Source organism: Dipodomys spectabilis, unplaced genomic scaffold, assembly GCF_019054845.1.
Source record: "Dipodomys spectabilis isolate Male_0828 unplaced genomic scaffold, ASM1905484v1 ptg000125l, whole genome shotgun sequence".
NCBI classification, from domain to species: domain Eukaryota; kingdom Metazoa; phylum Chordata; class Mammalia; order Rodentia; family Heteromyidae; genus Dipodomys; species Dipodomys spectabilis.
The window spans coordinates 5,121,188-5,143,565 of NW_024870802.1; the positions used below are offsets into that span (position 1 = coordinate 5,121,188).

Sequence of the window (22,378 nt, forward strand, 5' to 3'; positions counted from 1 at the left end):
ATAGGTGCTGCTAAACAGGTGTACTGTCTGTCTGTCTCTGTCTCTGTCTCTGTCTGTCTCTGTCTCTCTGTCTCTCTCTCTCAGCATTTCCACACAGTATGAGAGTGAACAGGCAGGAACTAGAAACCCAGGCTCCTGGTCCTTCCCCCTCCCCCCTCTCCCCTCCCCTCGCCCCAACTCTCTAGGACCTGGAAGCTACACTTTGCCAGCTTGCTTCTCCCCTCTCTGTGCACCCAGGCCCTGTGCATAGGGAGAGGACACAGCAGGAGAAGAGAGAAGGAGGTCACAGCTGATCTCAGCACACACGGGGAAAACACAGGCAGAGGCAGAAACACTCGAACAGGCAGGCGCCCCTGGCAGGGCTCAGTCCATGCAGTCCCAATAGTCAGGGCTGCCCAGTTCCCCTCCCACCTGCCTTCCCCCTACCTACAGGGTGGGAGGCTACAGACTGCAGGACTGAACACTGGAGAGAGAGAAAGGGAGTTGTTACAACTGGTGTAAAATGGGAGGGATGAGGCTTTAGGGCTGTGGAGGTCTAAAGTACATGCTAGATAGAGAAAAGAACAAAATGAAAAACAAAAACCAGTGCTGATTAGAAAGCACCAGCCATTTCCCAAAAGGACCAGCAACCTCTTTGTTGGCAAATACACTTTCATTCATTTTCTGGCTCTAGCTTCAGTATTAGCCTCTCACAGAAAGTGGTCCACTTCACCCAGCATGTTGGTTCACGTCTGTACTCTCAGCTACTAGGGAGGTAGACATTGGGAGGATCATGTTTCTAGGCCAGCCCAGGCAAACAAAACGAAACAAAAAACAAACAAACAAAAAAAACCAAGACCCTATTTTTAAAATATAGCTATAAGGGATGGGGGTATGGTTCCAGGGTAGAGCACCTGCCTAGCCAGCACGAAGGCCCTGAGTTCAAGCCCCAGTGGCACTAGTATAAGCAAAATGAAACAAAAATTTCAACAATACACCAAAAAAAATTTTAAGTAAAAGTTCAAAGATTAGAAAGCCAAAGATTAGAAAAAGCCAAAGATTAGAAAGTCAGTGTCTTCAATTTTAAGAATTTATGTCAATTCTCATCTGTTTCAAAACTAGTTAGACTACACAAAAGGACTTTTTTTTAAAAGTAGGGCTGGAACTGAAGGACCTTATACTCTCACTCAGCCTCCAGTCTGGCATTTTGCTGGTTAATTAGAGATGGAGTCTCATGGACTTTTCTTCCTAAAGTGGTTATGAATCAGTCCTTCAGGTCTCAGCCTGCTGAGCAGCCAGGATGATAGCCTTGAGCCACCTTACCCAGCTCTGAAACGATGCTTGACCTTTTCTAAATGACCCAAAGCCTGAGTTTTTTTTCCAAGTCTCCTCAGTCCCTCTCAGCCTGGACATACCAGGAATGCACAGGCTTTGGGGATGATAGAACATTGGAGGAAACACATTCATACTCACATTTGTCCCAGAGGAAGCCGAAGGAAATGTGGGATTCGACTGAGCAAAGGTCCTGGCTGGAATGGCTGCATACGATGTCCCAAGAGTCGAGGCATAATCTGAAGGGTAAGTGACACAGGCCAGGTGAGACGCCAGTCCTGAACTTTTCCTTGAGAGCTCAGGATTGGGATAGGGAAAGAGAGAACTGAAAAATTCTTCCGAACATATTTCTTCGTGATCGACACACTTCTACCTTGTGGCACACTGTGACGGGCAATGTTGTTTGGCTAAGGTGTCTCAGAGGACACTAAGGACAGACAGCAACGCCAAAGAACACGTGGGTGCCTGGTGACCATTTTGCCTTAGAAGGGCATGGGAGGGGCAAGGCCATAGAAGAAGTCCTGGGTTGGGGAAAGAGGACGGCCAGAGCCTGCGTGTCCTGACTCACCTTCATTCCCAGTGGGGCTGTAAAGAGCTGTGCTGTTGGGGGAGGTGCCCAGCGTCCCCTCTGCTGAAGAAGCGAGCACACACCGGATGCCAGCACTGGAGAGGGGAGAGACGCAGGAACCAGTGTCCCAGTAAGTTAAACCAAAAGAACGACTACAGGATTCAAAAGTTCCACCCCCAAGTACCCAGCCCAAATTAGTTGAAGACAGACATGCGCATGACTGCTCATCACCACACTATTCACTATGGCAAAAGGGGGAGACAACCTCCAAAGCCCATCAAAAGATGAACAGAGAAGCAAAGCGCATTATAAAGAAATAGTGGAATACTATTCAGCCATAAAAAGGTCACACATGCTACGGTGTAGGTTAAAAAAAACAAAAAACTCCAAGTAAAGCTTTTAAAAATGTAAATCATAAACGGCCACGTATTATATGATCCCACTTACATGACAAATTTATAAATAAACAAAAAGCAGATTGGTGGTTCCCAGGGGCTGGGGGAGGGGGATGGAGAGGCTGCTCAGTGAGGATGGGGTCTTCTCTGGAGGTGATTAAGAATGTTCTGGAACTAGGTACTATTTGTACAACCTTATGCCTGTATGACATACTACTAATTGTAAACTTTATCAAATGGTTGAAATGATGAGTGTTACATGAATTTTGCTACATAAAGGGGGGGGGGGAAGGGAAGCCTTTGTAATATATATATATATATATATATATATATATACATATATGCATGTATATATTTAACTGTGGTAAAATACAAATGCCATTAAATTTATCATCTTCACCACAGTATACAGTTCAGTGGCATTAGGTCTATTTTCACTGTGCAGCTATTGCCACTATCTGGCCTCAGAATTCTTCATCTTGCAAGACTGAACCTCTGTACCCATTGAACACCGGCCTCATCCAGCCTCCCAACTCCAGACATCCTTATTCTACTTCCTGTCTCTATGAGTTTGACCTCTGGAACTCCATTCCACAGGAATGGAATTATGTGCACCTTGTCCTTTTGGGACTGGCTTTATTTCACTTAACATGGTGGCCTGGAGGTTCAAGCATGTTGTGGTATGGCTCAGAGTTTCCTTCCTTTGGAAGTCTGAGTAGCTGTCTCTTAGGTGTTCTGACCATGTTCTGTTTAGCCATTCGCCTGTTGATGGTCCGTCTGTTGGCGCTTGTGAATAATGAGCGGAGGCCTTTTGAAGGCGCACATTTCAAAACATGGAGCCCTGGTTTTTTGTCACATCCCTGGGCTAGACCCTCTCTTCTCCAACTCCTCACTGGTCTTGGAGCCTGCCTTTGCCCCCTGTACCAGGGTCTTCTTCAGTGGGGCCTGACCAGATGGTTCCTTTGCTTGAGCCGGGAGTGGCTCCAGTCCCACTCCGAGTAACACTGTAAGTCTTCACAACAGAAGAGGGCCCGGGCCCTGGTGCTTCCAGGAGGCCCAGCCCCAGAGTGCATTCATTCACACACAGACTTCCTACCCTCATCCAGGGTGGCTTTCTGCTTAACATTTGCCACCAGAAATGCCATCTAGTTTACTCCTTGTGTGTGTGGTCTGTCACCCGCATTGAGTGCAAGCTCGGGGACTCTGCCTGTGTGGTTCTGTGGGGTTCCCACCTCCCGTGCAACACACATGGGTCACAAGGCAGCAGCTCTGGGGAAGCTGACTGTGCGCAGGCGTGGGCCTGTGCTCCGGGACAGCACTTACTTTTCAGAGAAGAGCAGGCATTTCTGAGTGTGCAGCTTCCCTTTCACGTGCAGCTCCCAGTCCTGGGTCAGGACAGAAAAGGAACCAAAGGAGAATGGAGTCCTTGGCGAGGCAGAGGATGGGGGCAGGGAGCCCAGGGCACCAAGGCCTGTTCCCACCCCCCCCCCGCCCCCCCCCCCCCCCCGCCACACACACCGCACCCAGCATTCCCCCTTTCCCTCTCCCTCCTCCACCTCCATCCCCCCACTCATTCCACCCATCCATCACCTGCACATCCTGTATGTCTTTGACAGCTGCCCAGACTTCAAAGTCCTTCTTCCCCCGTGAGGGGACCTCTGAGTCCAATTCCAACCTCCTGTCTCCCCCCCTCTTCTCCATGCTCTACCTACTTCTGTATCGAGTTCAGGTTCTGGATGGTGGACTCAAATGATTGTAAAACCTTATCAAAGGCTGGTGACAGACCTAGTTCCAGCCAGGCCGCACCGTGGGGTTCAGGTGTGGTGGTGTTCCCCACTGTGGGGCTACAGAGATGCTCCTGAACCAAGCACACCCATGGTATGACTCCCCTGAAGAAGAGGTTTTACTATGACTCTGGAACCATATGCGAGGGAAGGCAGGGCATCTCTCATAAGAGGATCAGAACCATGTTCGAATCTCTCCCCTGTCACTTTCTAGCCAGGTGGCCCAGCCCAACTCAGTGTATGCAGCTGGGCCTTCATTTTCTCACCTTCTAAGTGAGGTTAGTAACAGTATCTTCCTCCCAGAAGTGCTGTGAATTACTGCTAGCTGTTAAAAGGATAATTGCCTTGGAGTATTTCAGTGGTCACCCATACATTTCCAGGGGGACGTTATGCTCTGTTGGACTTGTGTTTGTAGCCGTGGGAAGCACTTTACAGACTTTGGGTAAAGGTGAGGTACCGTGAGGCCGGGCCTCCAAACTTCAGACCATGCAGCTGAAGCTTCTAGAATAATCTGTGTAGATCCCATGTCCTGGCCCTGACCCATGATCTCATGTCCTTCCCTCCCTGCATTTAAACTCAGTGTAACATACATGTTGGGAGGAACAGTAGCTCCTAGGGCTACAGCACAGGCAAAGCCTTCCCCAGGAGAGAGGAGACACGCTCCTGAGCCCCCTTCTCTGCCGATGAACCTCAATGCATTTCTCCAATGTAATACCTTTCACTGGGCTCGACTCCTTAGGATGGAAATCAGAGACTCTAATGGCAGAGTTCTGCTTCCTGCCCCACCCCCCAGTTTCAAGCACACAAGCAGTGAGAGTTGTTGGAGGGGGAGGCAAACTCAGCTCCGGGCCGGGCCTTGGATGACTCACCGTCAAGTCGAACACCTTCTTGTCGCAGAGGCTGCAGAGGTGCGGCAGGTGGGGCGGGGCCACGCCGTGGAAGTCGTTCAGTTCTTGAGCCTGCAGGGGCCCCACGGGGGGCAGCAGGGCCTGCTCCTCCTTGGCCCTCCGCCGGCCACCGCTGAAGCCTTGCTTGCTGTGGTTAAGCCGACCCCCGAAGGAGGGAGGGGTCCTGTCTGAAGTGGGCTCCTCGGGGTCATACAGTTCATAGGGCTGGCTGGAGGCTGGAGGCCACAGGTTGGGACCTGCTGTGAGATCGGGCGTGTTGGGACCAGGGAATCCGGGGGTGCTCTCCCACTGACTGTTTGCACCCCGTAGCAGCGCTCCTACCTCACCTTTCATGCCCGTGGGCTGCTCCCCTGGGAACCCACCTGCTAGGGGGGGCCCTTGGGCATTGGGTCCATAGAAGTCTTTGGAGAAGGCGGCTTGGCCATCTTGTCCGGGGTGGCTGTAGGGCCCTTCGTAGGCCACGCTGCCCGCGGCAGAGGCCGAGGCCGGCAGGAAGCCGGGCTGGCTGTCTGTCTCTGAGCCGTAAGCCTGGCTGGCGTTGGCTTTGCCATACTCATAGAACGCTGAGGGGGGCGGGGCGGGCCCAGCCTTGCCCATGCCCAGGATGACTGCCGGCTGGGCAGGGGTCTGAGGCATCACCCCGCTGAAAGGATGGACCACCACGGCGTTGGGGGGCTGGCTGGGGAGGCTCACAGAGGGTCCTGGGCCTCGTGGCTGGCTGGGAGGCGAAAAGGCGATGGCACTGGAAGGAAACCGAGCACTGGGGATGGTGGCAGCATGTTGGGGCACCCCGGCGTGGCTGTGGGGGCCGCTGAGCACAGACGGATGCCTCAGCTGGTTGAAGAGAGGCTGGGACATGGCCACTTTGGAGAGGACCTGGTTCAGGACGGTGGCGGCCGCAGTGTTGTTGGTGACCGCCGTCTGGGCCAACTTCAGCCGGTGGAGGGTGAGCTGGGCCTGCAGTTGGGCCAGCTGGAGGCTGGCAGGCGAAGGGAGCAGGGGGTTCGGGTTACTGACGGAGAAGGGGTTCTTGTCCAGGAGCTTGGCGGCACTGCAGGAAGACAAGAGGCCTAGATGCACCGCTGGTTTTCACTGTGGGGGGGGGTGGGGGGGGGGGGGGGGTAAGGGATTGCTTTCCTTTACCTGTGGCCCTCTCTCCTATACAAGGCCCTCCTACATGAGCTCTGCATCCAAGTGACTCACTCTGTAAACAGCTGTGCGCCTATATTTTTTTTTAAAAAAATCCAAAATTCTAGTAGAAAAATTATATGACAGGATGTTCAGGGGCTGGCCCTGATAATTAGGAATAAAAATTAAAACCATTACAAATAAGCATTTGCTTAGCAAAGTGGCCAATGTTAAAAACAACTGATAATGGCACTCCATGTTGGAGAACTCAAGTGGAAAAGACACACTGACAAGTAGCAGCCAGTGTTCCAATAGGCAGTCGAGCAACGAGCATTCATTGCAGCCAAGACTCTTGGACTCAAAAATTCAATTCTGCAAATCTATATTAAGCCAAAGTGCGATACCTGAAGACATTTAATACTACATTATCTAGGAGTCCAAAGATGAAAATATCCAAGAATGGGGAGCCAGGCTTGCTCTGAAGATTTATCATCTAAACAGATATCATCTAGTAACTGTTTACTATGGGTGCTTAAATTTTTGCTTCATTATGCAATTTATTGTTCACAAAAAGTATACCCAGCATGAAATCTAAGACCAAAAGAATCCCAACCTGCCAAAAATCTCCCCCTGGCTCTCTGCTCTTGCCACCTGACTCCAAGTCCTGGTTATAAAAGCAACCCCCCCCCAAAAAAAAAACACCAGAAAACAAAAAGTGAGCTATTTTAACAACATGAAATAATCCATCTGCTTCAAAGTTAAGCTTTACAAAAAAAGCAGGCTTCAAAACCCCACACTGACTGAATTGTATGTATATTTATGCCAAACACATTTTTGTCCTTGTCCTCATTTTACATCAAGAATAAAAAGCTTGCACAGACAAGCCGTGCAAGGGATAACTCATACAATTACAAATGAAGAAAAAATATCTAAAACTGGTCAGCTCTCATGGAATTTTATGGGCCTGTCATATGACTTGGGCTGGTTGGTTATGGTGCTTTCTCAACCAAATGAGAACACCTGGTCTGGAAAGTGCGACAGACTTTCCCAGAGAGTGGAGAGTATGTAGTTACCAGTTGAGGCCTTTGGGTAAGACCCTATTTTCTGGGTCTTAAGTTCCCGTTGGGGGAAGTGGGTATAATCAGGAAATGTGTGGGGGACATTGAAGAGCTACAAGTATCAGGTATTTGAATGGAGATTGGAACTGTGAAATTGGAAATGAGGAGTGCCATGCACCCTCAGTCTGCACCACCAGGGGGTGGGGTGGGGAAGTAAGGAGGAAAACACAGCTGGGACACTTTGCTTTCCGCTGTCACAAGCACTGAACAGTAAAAGGTCAACAAGAATGAAGAGAATGAGAGCCTGGAGGCAAGCTTGAGTGAGGAGGAGAGAAAGAAATGGGGAAAGTGCACGACAATGTGTCGCATACTTGTCCTGTCCCACTTTGGAGCTGCTTCGGGGAAAGAGTGCTTCAGCTGAGGTGCGCAGCAGGGAGGGGTGGCAGAGAGGCTAGGAAGGGAGCAGATCGACCGCTCACATTTGCTGCAGTGCGTCTGTGGGACAAGCTTGCTTAACCTGTGTTATCTCACTTGGTCTCCAGTGGCCTCCCGGGTGCAGTCATTTTCACCAGGACAGGAACCTCAGAGAGGTGCAGGTGACCTGCTTAATGGAAGTTTATTGTTGGTGAGCACAGGGGATCCAAACACCAGCCAGGCTTTGAAAAGAGAAGCAGCCTGGGGCGATGAAAGCAGGCAGCTTCTGGGCCCTTTTGAGTACATCCTCCTGGATGGCACGCCAGCACACCCACTCTCGGACACGTAAGAATGACTTTCTCAAAGGTGCAAGGCCTACGTGCCTCTGATCATATAAAACCACGTTTATCAAAATGAACCCCAGGAAATGGAAATAAGAGGTCTTTTCTTTGTTGTTGTTTTCTTTTTGTCTTGTTCGTCTTTGGGAGGGGCACAGAAATGGAGGGGCAAAGGGTGAACAAATGCAGCGGTGGTACTCACTAGACACTATGTGGGAAATGAACTCTACAACTTATGGGTGGAGATGGGAAGGAAAAACTGGGAGGGACATGAACTAAAAAGCATTACCTGACTTATATACATCAGCTTTATAATAACAATAATTTTTTAAAAAAAGAATGACGTCCTTACTCTTTCTCATTTATGTGAGAAATCAAGAACTTTGTAGGAGTCACTCAAGAGACAGCCAACAAGCTGAACTCCAGAACAGAGTAAGCTGGCTGAATGGTAAGGTACTGGGAAAGGAGAGGACCGTGGGCTAAAGATATGACAGGCATTGCTTGCTCTGGAGGACTGTGATGATAGCTAAGGCTTGGGGACCCTAGTGTGGCCGTAGGCCTGCAGAGGGAGGAGGCACTGACTACACAAGCAAAAATACAAAAGGAAGGGGAGGATGGTCCCATTCGCTGATAGAGTTCAACTTGGGTAGTATTAAGTAGCTGAGCTTTAGAAGGGCAATTAAGCTTAACTCAAAACCCTGCCCACACAGGGCCAACCCTTCCACCAGGTTTGTTCGCTGAGCAGACTGTCCTTACTAACAAGGCGATAATGAGGTGCCAATTTGGTGTCCATGACCAGAGTAAGACAAAGTCAGTTTTGTTTTCCCCAGAGAAGTCAGCTGTATTTTCTCAACTTGCCCTCTGGGCAGGAGGTTCTCTGGCTGGAGGTTCTCCTTCAGCTTTCGAAGCCCACACAAGGACGAGCCATCTTTCTAGCCAGGAAAAGCCAACCATGCTGGGTGTTTGTAGGTCAGTCATGGAAAACAAACGCTTTACAGGGTATGGCCAGGCTATAGAGGTTTTATTTATTCAGAGCCAGCATGACATAAGATGAATACCCAGATTTTCTTCCTGACATCCATTTTGCTGAGCAAATTCTTCTTGCCCCTCAACTTGATTCAAGCCTATGTAGAAGTCATTTCACATGAATCATCAAAGTTGAATAGCTCCTGTGAACCAGAATAAGGAGGAGGAAAAGGCCCACTCGCTTATTAAAGAAACAACAACGAAAAAACAGATTCTCAAATTCTTAGCCTTCAAGAGTTAATTCAGATGGAGATAGTGATCACATAGTACATCATCAGGGGCGATTTTCCTGTTTTGTTAGAAGTGAGTTCCCACACACCAAGCACACCCACACTCAAATCCAAGAACAAAACACATTTCAGAGCCAAATAAAAATGACTTTGCTACTCTTCCCGTTTGCATGAAAAGTCAAGCTCCACAAAAGTAGGGAGGCAACGTGAGTTTGTGTTTTTTCCACCAGCCTGCTTCTCACTTAAGGAGTACTTGAGGGACACTCATGAACAGAAGGAAGAAGGAAGTTAATGGCTTATCAGAATCCAGTGGTAGTGAAGTATGGACATCTCTTTCATGGATACACATTTCCATGGATAAGGGCCTTTGAACAATTCTAAAAAGAGACTCAAAATATGCCCAGAGAGCAAAAATATAGGTTTTGCTGTTGTATAGCTAAACATATAGAATAATTACCTAGCTAGGGTACCATCTATAATGCCCCATTCCAGTAGAGGAATTTCAATTTCTTCCTTTTCTTTTTTTCTCTTGTCAGTCATAGGGCTTGAACTCTGGGCCTGGGTGCTATCCTTGCACTCCTCAGCTCAAGGCCAGCCCTCTACCACTTGCGTCACAGCACCCCTTCTGGTTTTCTGATGGCTTCTTAGAGATAGAAGTCTCACAGACTTTCATGCCTGGGCTGGCTTTGAACCATGATCCTCAGATCTCAGCCTCCTGAGATCTAGGATTACAGGTGTGAGCCACCAGTACCTGGCTAGGAGTTTCAATTTCTTCTTCCTCTAGGTCTAGGCCTTAGAACTGAATAGATAATTGATCCACCAAAGGTGTCTAGGTATTCTCATCTGCAGAGTCTATGTTAACCTGGCAAGGAGGACTTTTCAGATGTGAGGACTTTTCAGATCTTGAGCTGCGAGGTTATCTACAATGTATGTAATCAGGTAGTCCCTATGTAATCATACCCATAGAGAGAAGCTGTAGGGATGGAAGTAGACTCTGGAGATGCTAGCTTGAAGACAGAGGAAGGGGGCAGTGCAGCCAATGGCATTGTAGGTAGCCTCTAGAAACTGATACAGCAAGAAACTGATCCCCCCACCCCCAGAGCTGTTAGAAAAACCACACTGTTGACACCTTCACTTTAGTCAAGTCAGACTGGTTTGGGGCTTATGGAACTATAAAGGAAAAAATTAGTGTTGACACAAGATACCGAACTTGTCGTGATTTGTTACAGCAGCAACAGGAAATAAATAGACTCCTCAGGGACATTAGATGCAAAAATTGCTTCTATTCAGAGAGGCAGTAATGAGAATGGGGCCTGGCTGGGTTTTGTGGTATGAACTGATCAGCCTCTAAGAGCTCTAGGGAGCACAGACCACCTGAAGAGCCCCGCCATGGAGGAGTTTAGAATGGCAGACTCCTGACAAATCAACTCATCCAACAGAGAGAAAATGATTCATCCCAAGCCACAAAGCAGGGTGGCAGCAAAAGGAGGATCCACACCATCCAATCCAACTTCCAGTGCCTGAGAAAACCACTTTGCCCCTGACAAGCACATCTCTCTCACCACTAAATGATCATGTCTACTCATATGGATTTGTGGTTCACCTCTCCATTCAGAGAGGTGGTAAATATGTTCAATGTGCAAGGCACTCATTGAACCCTAGGGAAACACTAAGGTGATGTTTCTTTCTAGAATCCCCTAAGCGGTAGAGGTGGTAACAGAAGAGATGCCCCTTGTTTAGGGAGGGGACAGGGGCAGGATCCTCTCCACCTCTCTTCTCCTAAACCACATGCAATGTGCTGTTTACAATCATGGAGTCAGAGCCGGGTTGGGGGGAGAAGGAAGAATAACGCAGTGTGTCACACAGCTGGGAACCCCACACAGAGAGAGAATATGGATCACACAGCTAATCTGAAGGTCCATCTGGGCTCACAGAAGGAACACCACACCCTGCGGGTGCTCTGATCGACCGAAGGCTCTCTGACTCAGGACTAACGTCTCAGCTCTGAGACATTGATTGTTACAAACAGTTCAGAGTATCATTCGATTACAAGCTGATTCTCCACTTGCTTCGTAAGTTTCCTTAACAAATTAAGGCAGTATTTAATCTCAGGAGTCTTGAAAACCTAAACTACAACTGGAAAGCGAACTTGTTATCTTCATAATGTTGGGAGATTTAAGGGCCACAGTTGAAAATGTGTCTAACGGTCGCATTCCATTGTGTGGAGAGGGTCAGGAATCTATTGTTCCCACTGGGAGAGCATGGCAGCTGCCCCAGTTTGATAGTGCTCACGGCTATTCATGTGCTTCAAGTGGGATGCAGTGATTGTCGGCCATAAGGAGTGGGGCAAAGTGGCTTTTGTTCACTTGGGGATGCTAGAAATGCAAAAATCATCCTGTCCCTAAAGGAAAGGGGTCTGTAGGGATCCCATCTCTGCTACAGAGACATTTCCCACACACACTTCGGGGTGGGGGGGCACCAAATGAGTGCTCAGGAATTTGTCTGTTCCACTCACATGGATGGAGCATCTGTCATAAGCTGTGGAAAGTCCAGGTGATAGGGACACCAGGATGGAAGGGGGGAAAAGAAATTACATGAGCCCATCGTGCTGTGTTCTGACCCCGGAGCTCACAACAGTGGGGCACAGCAGGAAGAGGTCACACTACAGGAGAGTTCAAGAAATGTGACAAATGACAAGAAAGACCACTCACGGGGTTCCCCCATCCTCTGGGCTTCTTAACCCAGCAGCAAATGGGCAAACGACTCAGCAGTGGGTGGCAGGTAGAGGATGAGCTGCTCTTACTGGATGTATGTGAGGCAGAGTGAGAAAGCTGCCTAAAGTTCCCACAGAATTTTTATCTGTAAAATGAAAATGGGAGCTGAGCACCGGGGCCTCATGCCTGTAAACCTAGAGACTCAGGAGATCCTCAGCTCTCAGCAGCCAGGGGAGGAAAGTTCCGTGAGATTCTTATCTCCAATTAACCACCCCTCCCCCCCCCCAATAAAAAGCCAGAAGTGGAGGTGTGGTTCCAGTGGTAGAGTGTCAGCCTTGGATGAAGACAGCAAAAGGACAGAGTCCAGGCCTGAGTTCAAGCACCAGTCCTGGCACACATGTGTACCCATGCACGTGCACTCCCATGCAGGGAAATAACAAACATCCAGGCAATGTGTCTCAGGCCCGGTCACAGTAATTGGATGAACGCTCCTTGGCATTCTGTTGGGGCTATCAGGACAGATATTCTGGGGCTATCATGTCCAGATGCTAAACAAGTTGTTAAAGTCACCACCTACCAAGAGGCTGCTTGAGAATAAAGCCAGCCGGAAGACACTGGCTTAGAGACAGACTCAGGCTGCTCCTGAGCATCTTGTGAGAGTACCCTGTGCCAGCTTCCCCTCTTCTGCACACAAACCAGTGTGTCTCCTTTATTCGCTTAGCAAAAAATAATAATGCTAAAAGAAGGCTGACCCACTTAAGCCATCTGCTTCTAATTCCCACAGCTCCTTGGTTCCCTGGTCTCCCCGCCCCCCCACCCATCCCCTCTGAAGCCTGAACACATTACAAGCACTGATTGTCAGGGGTCACTGCAGAAGAAACATGTACCTGCCCACCTGTTTCCTGTGCTCCTCCACCCACAAGGACACAAGGCCAGGGTGCACATGGGCATGGACACAGGGTGTGGACTGGGGCAACTGTTTGCTGGTTCTGGGATCCAGCTCTGGCCAAGCTGGTGTTCCCGTGAGCAGGAGAATTGGCACTTCGGCCTTTATAGGATGCAATTTCTATCCAACTGCACCACCTGGACACTTGATGATCCACTGATTATCTTCTCTAGGAGAAAGAGATCTTGATTGAAACTGAGAAGGCTCCTAGGCTCCTTTGCCTTCTCAGCAGGGGAAGGAGAAGGGCGGAGAGTGAGTAAGCGATGCCCATGGGCTGTGCGCTGCCCTGTAGGAATTCAGGGGGGGAACCAGGCTCCCTGGGTTGTGGGCTCAACCTGCTGCTGGTCAACTGTGTGACAGTGGATAAGAGACTTTGCCTCTCTGGGCATCTGTGGATCTATTTCTAAAAAGAAGTCACTACCTTCTCAGTTAGGGTATGAGTGTCACAGAAGAGCTGTCAAAATGCGCTGTAAACTACAAAGGTGCATTTTGCACAACGTTGTTGAAAAGAGGACATTTTCTGTGTGATCTGAACAAACACTCCCCTTTTAGAAAAAAGCCCTCTCCACACAAAGTGGCTTTTGGAGATAATCTCATTGCCATCGAGATTCAGGATAGAATGTACAATGCATGTGCAGCAGCTCAGTCATGCCAGCCGAGCACCCATCACAGTGATGTGATCGATGTGGTGATGATCGATCGTGTGCTGTGCTCCATAGATGGAGACTGTCCAGAGGCAGGGCTCTGGCTTCAGAGTTAGTACCAGTTTGGCCACTTATAAGCCAATGGCTGTGGGCCAATCCTCATCTTCTCTAGGCCTCAGGGTCCTCAGGAAGAAAGGTAGGGCAGCTGGATCTAAGGTCTAGACTTATCCCAAGAGTTGAGAGAGTGCATAATTATTCAGCCCAGTTCCAAGCACACAGGAAGCGGCCACTGCTACTATTACTGTTACCATGGGCATGATCATTGCCATTACATCACCCACATCACTGTCATCCACAGTGTGGGCTGCAGGGAGCTCTGCCAAGGCAGAAGAAGCTTCCTTAGAGATAGAGATAGATGATGACAGGAAACACAGAAATGTTAACAGGGAGAGAGAAGGAACAGAAGGTGAAAGGTGGACAATTACTGAGGGGAGGAAGCAGGCATAGAGTGGGGCTTTAGGAGAACAGATAGAGTGACAGTAGCTCCTGAGTGAATCATTTGAGTCAATACAGACTGAACAGTAAGCATGAAGGTCCACAGAATGAACGTGTGCAACTCAGCCACGGGCTCTTCCCTGGCAATCTTCAATCACCCCAAAGCAGAAGCCAAAAAGCCTAGAGCACCATAGTACCTGACCCTATCTAACCCAACCCAACTGAACATATTCACAATAGGCATAATGGCTTCCAAGATGACCAACTCAGGAATTTAAACCCACTCCCAGTTCAAGTCAGTTCACTTTTCAGGCTAAGTCATGAGTGTGCCATTTCTTCTTTTGTGCTAAGAAATAAAATGCAACCTAGGCAACAGGTCTCATGACCAGGCAGGTAAATGTTTTCCAGGTTGGGTTGTGCCTGCAAATAATGTGGCCAAATCAAATAGTGTGCAAAGCTCAGGGTCAGGTCTTTGCAGGTCCTGCTCAGGGAGCTGAATGATACCTAGATCATAAGTTCTCAACTCAATGTCATTTAGCAGCACATCTACAAACATTGGAATGATGCTGAGTTTAGCAGGGCCCCTGTGCAAAGAAGACATACTGATTCTTGAAGTATTTCATATTTTTTTTTAGCAATAGGGAGATAATAGTTCACTTTTTTTTTTCTATAATGGGGCTTGAACTCAGGACCTTGTGCTATTGCTTGGCTTTTTCACTCAAAGCTGTTACTCTACCACTTGAGCCACACTTTGATTTCTAGCTTTTTCCTAGTTAATTTGAGATAAGAGGTTCTAAGTTTCATCTGCCCAGGCTGGCTTTGAAGCTTAATCCTTGCATCTCAGCCTCTTGAGTAGCTAAGATGACAAGCGTGAGCCACTGACACCCAGTCACAATCTATTATTGAGACTCCACCTTACACCAGTTAGAATGTCCATAATCAAGAAATTTAACAGATGCTGGCTGGGATGTGACCAAAGGGGAACACTACTACACTGCTGGTAGGAGTACAAACTTGTTCAACCACTCTGGAAAGCAGTGTGGAGGTTCCTCAAAAGACTACACATAGAGCTCCCCTATGACCCAGCAATCCCACTTCTGGGAATCTACCCAAATGACCACAAACAAGGCTACACTAAAGCCACCAGTACGACCATGTTCATCGCAGCATTATTTGCCATAGCCAAGATATAGAATCAACCCAAATGTTCCTCAGTAGATGAATGGATCAAGAAAATCTTGTACAAATACACAATGGAATTCTATGCTTCCATCAGAAAAAATAATATGGTTCCATTCATAAGGAAGTGGAAAAACTTGGAAACAGTTATATTAACTGAAGTAAGCCAGACCCAAAGAAAAGCAAGTCGCATGATCTCCCTCATTTGTAAGAACTGGAATATGTATATGATATTCTTTTTTTAATATATATTTTATTATAAAGATACTGTACAGAGGGGCTACAGTTACATGAATAAGGTAATGAGTACATTTCTATTTTGGGTGGGGGGGGGGGGAGTTCCGGTCGTGGGGCCTGAACTCTGGGCCTGGGCGCTGTCCCTCAGCTCTTCAGCTCAAGGCTAGCGCTCTACCACTTGAGCCACAGCGCCACTTCTGGCTTTTTTCTTTTTGCTTATGTGGTGCTGAGGAATCGAACCCAGGGCCTCAGGCATGCAAGGCAAGCGCTATACCACTGAGCCACCTTCCCAGCCCTTTTTCTTTTTTGCTTATGTGGTGCTGAGGAATCGAACCCAGGGCCTCAGGCATGCAAGGCAAGCGCTCTACCACTGAGCCACCTTCCCAGCCCTATATGATATTCTTAACAGGGGATCTCAACAACCCAAGTACTTAGTGCAAGGGACTATATATAATAAAGTATATTAACGTAATCCGACTTATGGAAACAATAGGTTCTCATTAGACACTTTATATAGTTCGTTCTTTTTTCTCTAAAAAACAAAAGAACTAGAAGAAAGAGGCTTGAAGGCTACAAATACAAGATGATAGAAATAATTACCACAATTTGATCACTATACATTGTGCACATATACTGGACTATTACACTGTACTTCACCAATACAAACAATTATGTGTCTTAAATAAAGGGGGAAAAAAAACTCGTCTCAACTGTACCATAATGCTCTCAGAAGCTGGGTCAGGACACAAACCCCAGGGAGCAGTTCTTAGGCCAGGTTACAAAGATGCCAACGATGACCGAACTGCCATGTAGAGGCCGAAGTTCAAACCCTAGCTGGTTACCACAGATTTTAAGAGCAAGAAGGAGTTTTATAGATCATCCGACCCAATCATTCTACAGAAGGAAAAAAGAGAGTGCCAGGGAAGCTGATGGAAAAGGTACATCAACCCACACCTGGGCAGAGGAGACCTGAGCCTGGATCCTAGGCGGAGGAGACCTGAGCCTGGATCCTAGGCGGAGGAGACCTGAGCCTGGATCCTGGGCGGAGGAGACCTGAGCCTGGATCCTGGGCGGAGGAGACCTGAGCCTGGATCCTAGGCAGAGGAGACCTGAGCCTGGATCCTAGGCGGAGGAGACCTGAGCCTGGATCCTAGGCCTCTCAATCCCCAGAGCTGACGCAGTCACTGTCACGGAACATCCCACCAACATGCACCAGGGTGCTGCTCTCCCTGGAGGGCGGAAAGTGGTACGGCTCTTTCCGGGTGACAGTCATGCCACTGGAGCACCGCTGGCTGGTCCTCTGTGACTAATTTCGAGATGACTGGGTCAATGCCGCTAACCCGTGTTGGGCCTCCGCCATGACATTATCATAGGATGATTCATATTGCTGTGACAGCTCTTGAAATGATTCATTATAGCAATGATAATCCTGCCGTGTCTCTTTTGTTTCGTGTTTCTTGGTGGGTTATTAAGTGTTTTTACCTTATTACCTGGCTACCTGGTCTCCATACTGACAACATGGGAAGTAAAGTCAAATATGACTGCTTCCAGATTCTGTCACCAAGACTGAAACAGAGACCAGTGGGAGGAATGACCTGGGGTCATCCAGTGAATAAAGGCCTTCATGAAGAAGGTCTTTTAACTGTGGGGCCAATATTCTTGCCCCTCGTTATACAGTTGCTTAAAGGAGCTTCACAAACCAAATTCCTGGCCTTGCTTCCCATAGATAGGAGTGTGGTATCGCATCTGCAGCTCTGGGTGCTTGGTGCGCTGTACCACACCTACCAGGCAGGGTTTGATTATTGAGACCAAAAGAGACAGCGGGACAGCTAGTGGTTTTATAACTGACAAGCGGCAACCTGCCTTTCCTGCTAGAGCTGTTAGAAGGGCTCTGAATGTGCAAAAGAGAACCAGTAATGCTGCAAATGCAGAGATAGCATGTATCCCACGAGTGCCACAGTCTCTGAGTTCAACACCTTGTAACACCAAGTAGACCAACAGACAAAGCTTTTTGTTTTTTTTAAGGGCTGGAGGTATGGCTCAGGTAGAAGAGTGCTTGCCCACAATATTGAGACTAAAAGCACCAACTTCTACATCTAGAGCAAGGACCCTACACTCCTTTTCTTTCTTTGACCTTTCTTCTTTCCTTTTCCTTATTTTTTTTCAATGCTTAGGATAGAATCCAGGGCCTCATACATGGTAGGCAGGCACTCTACTACCTGAACCACACCCTCAACCCTTAAAAAAAATCTCTCTCCCTCTCCCTCTCCCCCATACTTGTTTCTAGGCCTTGAACACAGAGACTTGCACTTGCCAGCTCAAGCATTCCACCACGTAAGCCACTCTTCTAGTTCCTTTATTTTGTTAGTGAGAGAGAATCTCACTAACTTTGCCCAAGTTGGCCTCAAACTCATGATCCTCCTGCTTCTGCCTCCTGAGTAGCTACAACTACAGGTGTGTGCCACTATCCATTTTTCTTTAAAAAAAAAAAAAACCCTTTATTTTATAAAATGATGGTTCTAGAGGTTTAATTTTTTCCTTTTCCCATATTGTATTTCTTTTTTTAAATAAGTTTTTTATTGTGAAAATACTGTACAGAGAGGTTACAGTTACATGAGCAAGGTAATGAGTACATTTCTTATCCAGCATTGTTGCCTCCTCCTTTGTTTTTCCCCTCCCCTCCCTTCCTTCCCATCTCCACAATTACACTCCCCACCCCCACCTAAATTGTAAAGTTAGTTTTTCGACATAACATCTTGCACATTTCATTGTTGCAATGGATCATCCTGTATCCCTATTTAAACAATTTGTTTTTCCCTTCCCCTCCCCAAATTATACCAACATCAAATACAGAGAAAAAGGGGTTATACTATGGGGGGAGGGACATACAAAGCAACAACAACAAAAAATCACGTGGTTAGAGGTTTAAATTTGTTTTTAGTTATTTTTGTTATGAAGTTGAAGAATACAAAAATAGTACAAGAATAACAAATACCTACAAACTCATTGCCCCAAATGAACAAATGCTACTATGGTCATTTTTAACTCCGGTATTACTTCTCTCCTCTCTTCCCTCTTTTTTCCCTCTTATATATACATTCTCACATGCATATGATATATATATATATATCATATGCATATATATATGCACGCACACATACATAATTATACAGTCTTCTTTAAGATTCTATTCAGTCCACTTCTACGCTTAGCTCTCCAAAGAAATCTGTGTGTGATTTGTCTACCAATCTACACATCTGTGTGTATCTGATCCAATAGGTGAAAAGTATAAAAACAAGAGACTTTTTCTCTAGGGTGCATCCATAAAACAGCACATGGGGCTACTTTCAGCAGAGTTTCCCTAGAAGAGACAAAGGCCTGTCCTCCGGAGTGTCTTTCAGCACACCTAAGGACAGGAGGTGAGAGGCATCATTGATTAAATAAAATGTTGCTGAGCAAAATGAGACCAGCACTGGCCCAATGGCCATGATTTCTTCTCCGTGGGCCTGCAGGTCAGTTCTCTTCCCTGGATCTCAGGGAATTTTTTTTTTTTTTTTTTTGTAAAATGAGAAAGTTGGATGAAAGGCTTTCTGAGTGCCTCCTACCTTTGAAATCTGATGACGGTAAGGTTCAATTTCCTCCCGTGTCAGTCAAATGGAAATAGTGATGTCTGCTCTGCTCCCTACCAGTACAGGAGCTTTGCAAAGATCAAATGCCATGTACAGATGCTTTTCAAAGCATGTTAATAATTGTTAATAACAACTGTCATTATTATTATTACAAATCAAGCTACTTTTTAGCTTTGGGGGCTAGTTTTTAAAGACACTTGTTTTATGTGTATTGGGATGGGAGGGCTTGGTTTAAATGTCAGTCATGGTCCAGGCCAGCCAGAAGGAAGGAATTAATTTCTTCTACCCCTGCTGTCTTGGGCAGGCAGTTCTGCACAGACTCTAACACTATCCATGAAGATTTAGTGAGTGAACCACCAAAGCACCTCATTGTAAAAGATTCTCCCTGAGAAAGGTATTTCTAGACAAGCCCATGGCTTTCAGAGTGAAATGAGGCTAATTCCATGCAGGGCTGAAAACAGTTTGTCTGAAACCGAGATGTTCAGAATATCCCTATTGGTGAGAATTTCCCTGGGTTTGTTCAGGTTTCAGCTCTGGGGCTAGGGGTGTTTTTAGTGTGTGTGAGTGTGTGTGTGTGTGTACGTACGCACACATGTGCACACCTGTGCGTGTTTTCCATTTTCCCAGTAACATAAGATATGGTGACCTCTTAGCTAAGAACATTTTCTGTGGAACATTTGAGGCTTTTGAAATGGGAAAAGGGGAGCTTTTTTTGTATGTTTTTTATTGTAAAAATGCTGTACAGAGGGGTTACATGAGCAAGGTTATGAATATATTTTCTATTAAAAGGGGAGCTTTGTGAATCTTTTAAAAATGCCACACAAAGTTCTTTAGGAAGTCTAATTGCAATGTTTTAAACATACAACTGAATTATTTAGGAGGTCAACACTTCTTCCACTGGAAGATTGTATACACACAAACATGAATGTCTCTCCCTCTCCCTATACAACTTTCCCTAAAGGACTCCCGGCCTGCAAAATGCAGCAAATGTGCTCTCCTCCAGGAAGCCTTCTCTAACTCCTGCTCACCCAATGGGAGCTGGTATTCTCCTTTATGAGTTTCAGAATGCTCTGTTATTCTGCCAATCTCAACTCCACTCTCCCAACCCCTACAGTACCTTCTCACATAATTAGCTACATAATTGTTTGAATCCTCCCTTTTCCATGATCATTTGATCGTATAACTGGTAATACATAGACCCAGTAAGCACTGCTATCAGATACACCCTTGTTTCACATGTGCATATACAAATAGGACTTGTGTGTCACATTCTCAATTTGTTTCCCGGGCTAAATGGTTCATGTGTGAGTGTGTGTTGCTACAAAGCTTTGAAAGGTAAAGCTCTGAGGAGAATTCAGATTAGATTCAGTCTTTGAACATTGCTGAAATTATGTAAATAGTACCAACCACATCAAGTAGAAAATTCGAAAACATTCAACAAACAGACTTCTTGTCATATTTTTCCTTTTAACGAAATCTGGAGGGAAGCGCCACTTTAATGTGTGATCTCGGGAGACGTGACCAATCTACATGATTCTAAGAAGAAACACATGCGCCTAAACGGGCCCCTGTTCCCTGAACCCCTGCACAGTGTACTACTGACATTTATTTTACAGTAAATGCACAAGGATGGTTATAAAATCCAACTTAACTTCAATGCAAAGAAAACTACGATTTGAGAACAGACTTCTCAAGTTGGCTGGTCTTTTCCTCCAGGTGCTTGCTAACATGGGCTTTTTTTTCTTTTTTGGTCAGTCCTGGGGCTTGAACTCAGAGCTTGGGTGCTGTCCCTGAGCTTCTTTGTGCTCGAGGCTAGTGCTCTATACTTGACCTACAGTTCTACTTTTGGTGTTTTCTGAGTAGTTTGTTGAAGATAAGAGTCTCACAGACTTTCCTGCCAGGGCTGGCTTCCAACCACAACCCTCAGATCTCAGCCTCCTCAGTAGCTAGGATTACAAGTGTGAGTCACCCACACCCAGCTAATGTGGGCTTTTTAACTGATGTGAATGAGGCCAAATAAATACTAGGGAGAAGTCATGAAATTGAAGAGGCAGGACAGGACAATCATTGGGGTCCTACTCATCAGTAGAGCTGTTCCCCTCACCATTTAAGTGTTAATCTTCTCATCTGTAACATGAGAGGGTCGGACAAGACAATGTGTAAGGTTTCTTTAGGCCTTATTATTTCAGAATGATGAGTGTTTTCTTCAAGCAGTTATTTAGGACACCTCTAAAGGTTTGAATGATTTGGTACAGAGACAGATTTCAGAACTGAGAGGGCTCAGGGTCTGGGACCTGGGTGACTTTAGGGAGAAAAACATTCTACCTCCACAAAACTTAGCAGAACTGTTGTATATGGCAAAAGGAAACATGACAGTTGTAATTGTGGAGGGCACCGGAGACCTTCCTGGACCTTCCTAGACTAGGCTCATGCCTAGTTTCTGACCTAGGAGGACAAGGATAGAGTCTGAAATTCTGCATTCCCAACAGGTCCGGGTGATGCTGTTGCTGCACATTGAGAGCTGCTGGACCAGAACGTCTTGAGAATACTTTATGAAGGTGAGTTGGGAGGAATTTGGTCATATTCATTGGGTGTTTCCCCTTTTGCTTTAGTTATTTTTTTTGTAAATAATATTTCATGTTTATACCCATGTTGGTCTGGACCAATATTCTTACATTTATGCTTAGTTATATAGCTGGGGTGATGGGTATGTACCACCTTGCCAATTTTTTTTTTTTTGGTTGAGATGAGATCTTGTGAGCTTTTTTTGCTTCCAAATGGCGATAATCCTGATCTTTGTCTCCTGAGCAGCTCGGTTTACAGGCGTAACCAGCAACACCTGGGTTTTTAATGAGTACCTTCTGTCTATTAGCCACCATGTACACCAAAAGGGGGGGGGGTTCTCTTTCTATAGGGGTTTCAGACTCTACAAGAATAAGCTCAAAGTCGGGTGCCGGTGGCTCACGCCTGTAATCCTAGCTACTCAGGAGGCTGAGATCTGAGGATCATGGTTCAATGCCAGCCTGGGCAGGAAACTCTGTGAGACTCTTATCTCCAATAAACCACTAGAAAACTGGAAGTTTTCTTGCTTTGAGCTGAAGAGCGCAGGGAAAACGCCCAGGCCCAGAGTTCAAGCCCCACAACCAACAACAACAACAAAAAAAAGAATAAGCTTAAAGGATGCATAACCATGTTCCTTTATGAGCTGTAGTCAACATCTTCAACATCTGGGCTGGAATAAAAACGCTAAAGGTTCAGAAACCCTGAGGTAACTTGGCCAATTCACAGGCTCAGCATCATTTGATCAGGTTTGTTGGTGACTGCATCCACTCAGGCAGACAACAGGGGTCAGCCTCCAGAGGCTAAAGGGCCTA

At 46.7% G+C, this 22,378-nt stretch overlaps 1 protein-coding gene and 1 pseudogene across 1 annotated transcript in view; one reads left to right on the forward strand and one right to left on the reverse strand.

Annotated features, from left to right (window-relative positions):
• The window catches only part of Rbm20 (RNA binding motif protein 20), a 170,032-nt gene that overhangs the window by 46,998 nt on the left and 100,656 nt on the right, over positions 1-22,378 (reverse strand). Inside the window, exons 2-5 of the mRNA XM_042689441.1 lie at positions 4,928-6,017; positions 3,598-3,659; positions 1,880-1,974; positions 1,453-1,550 (exon numbers count right to left, since the gene is read on the reverse strand). Coding sequence (XP_042545375.1) covers positions 1,453-1,550; positions 1,880-1,974; positions 3,598-3,659; positions 4,928-6,017 — 1,345 coding nt within the window. The remainder of the gene's footprint in view (positions 1-1,452; positions 1,551-1,879; positions 1,975-3,597; positions 3,660-4,927; positions 6,018-22,378) is intronic.
• Positions 14,489-14,588, forward strand: LOC122116065 (annotated as a pseudogene).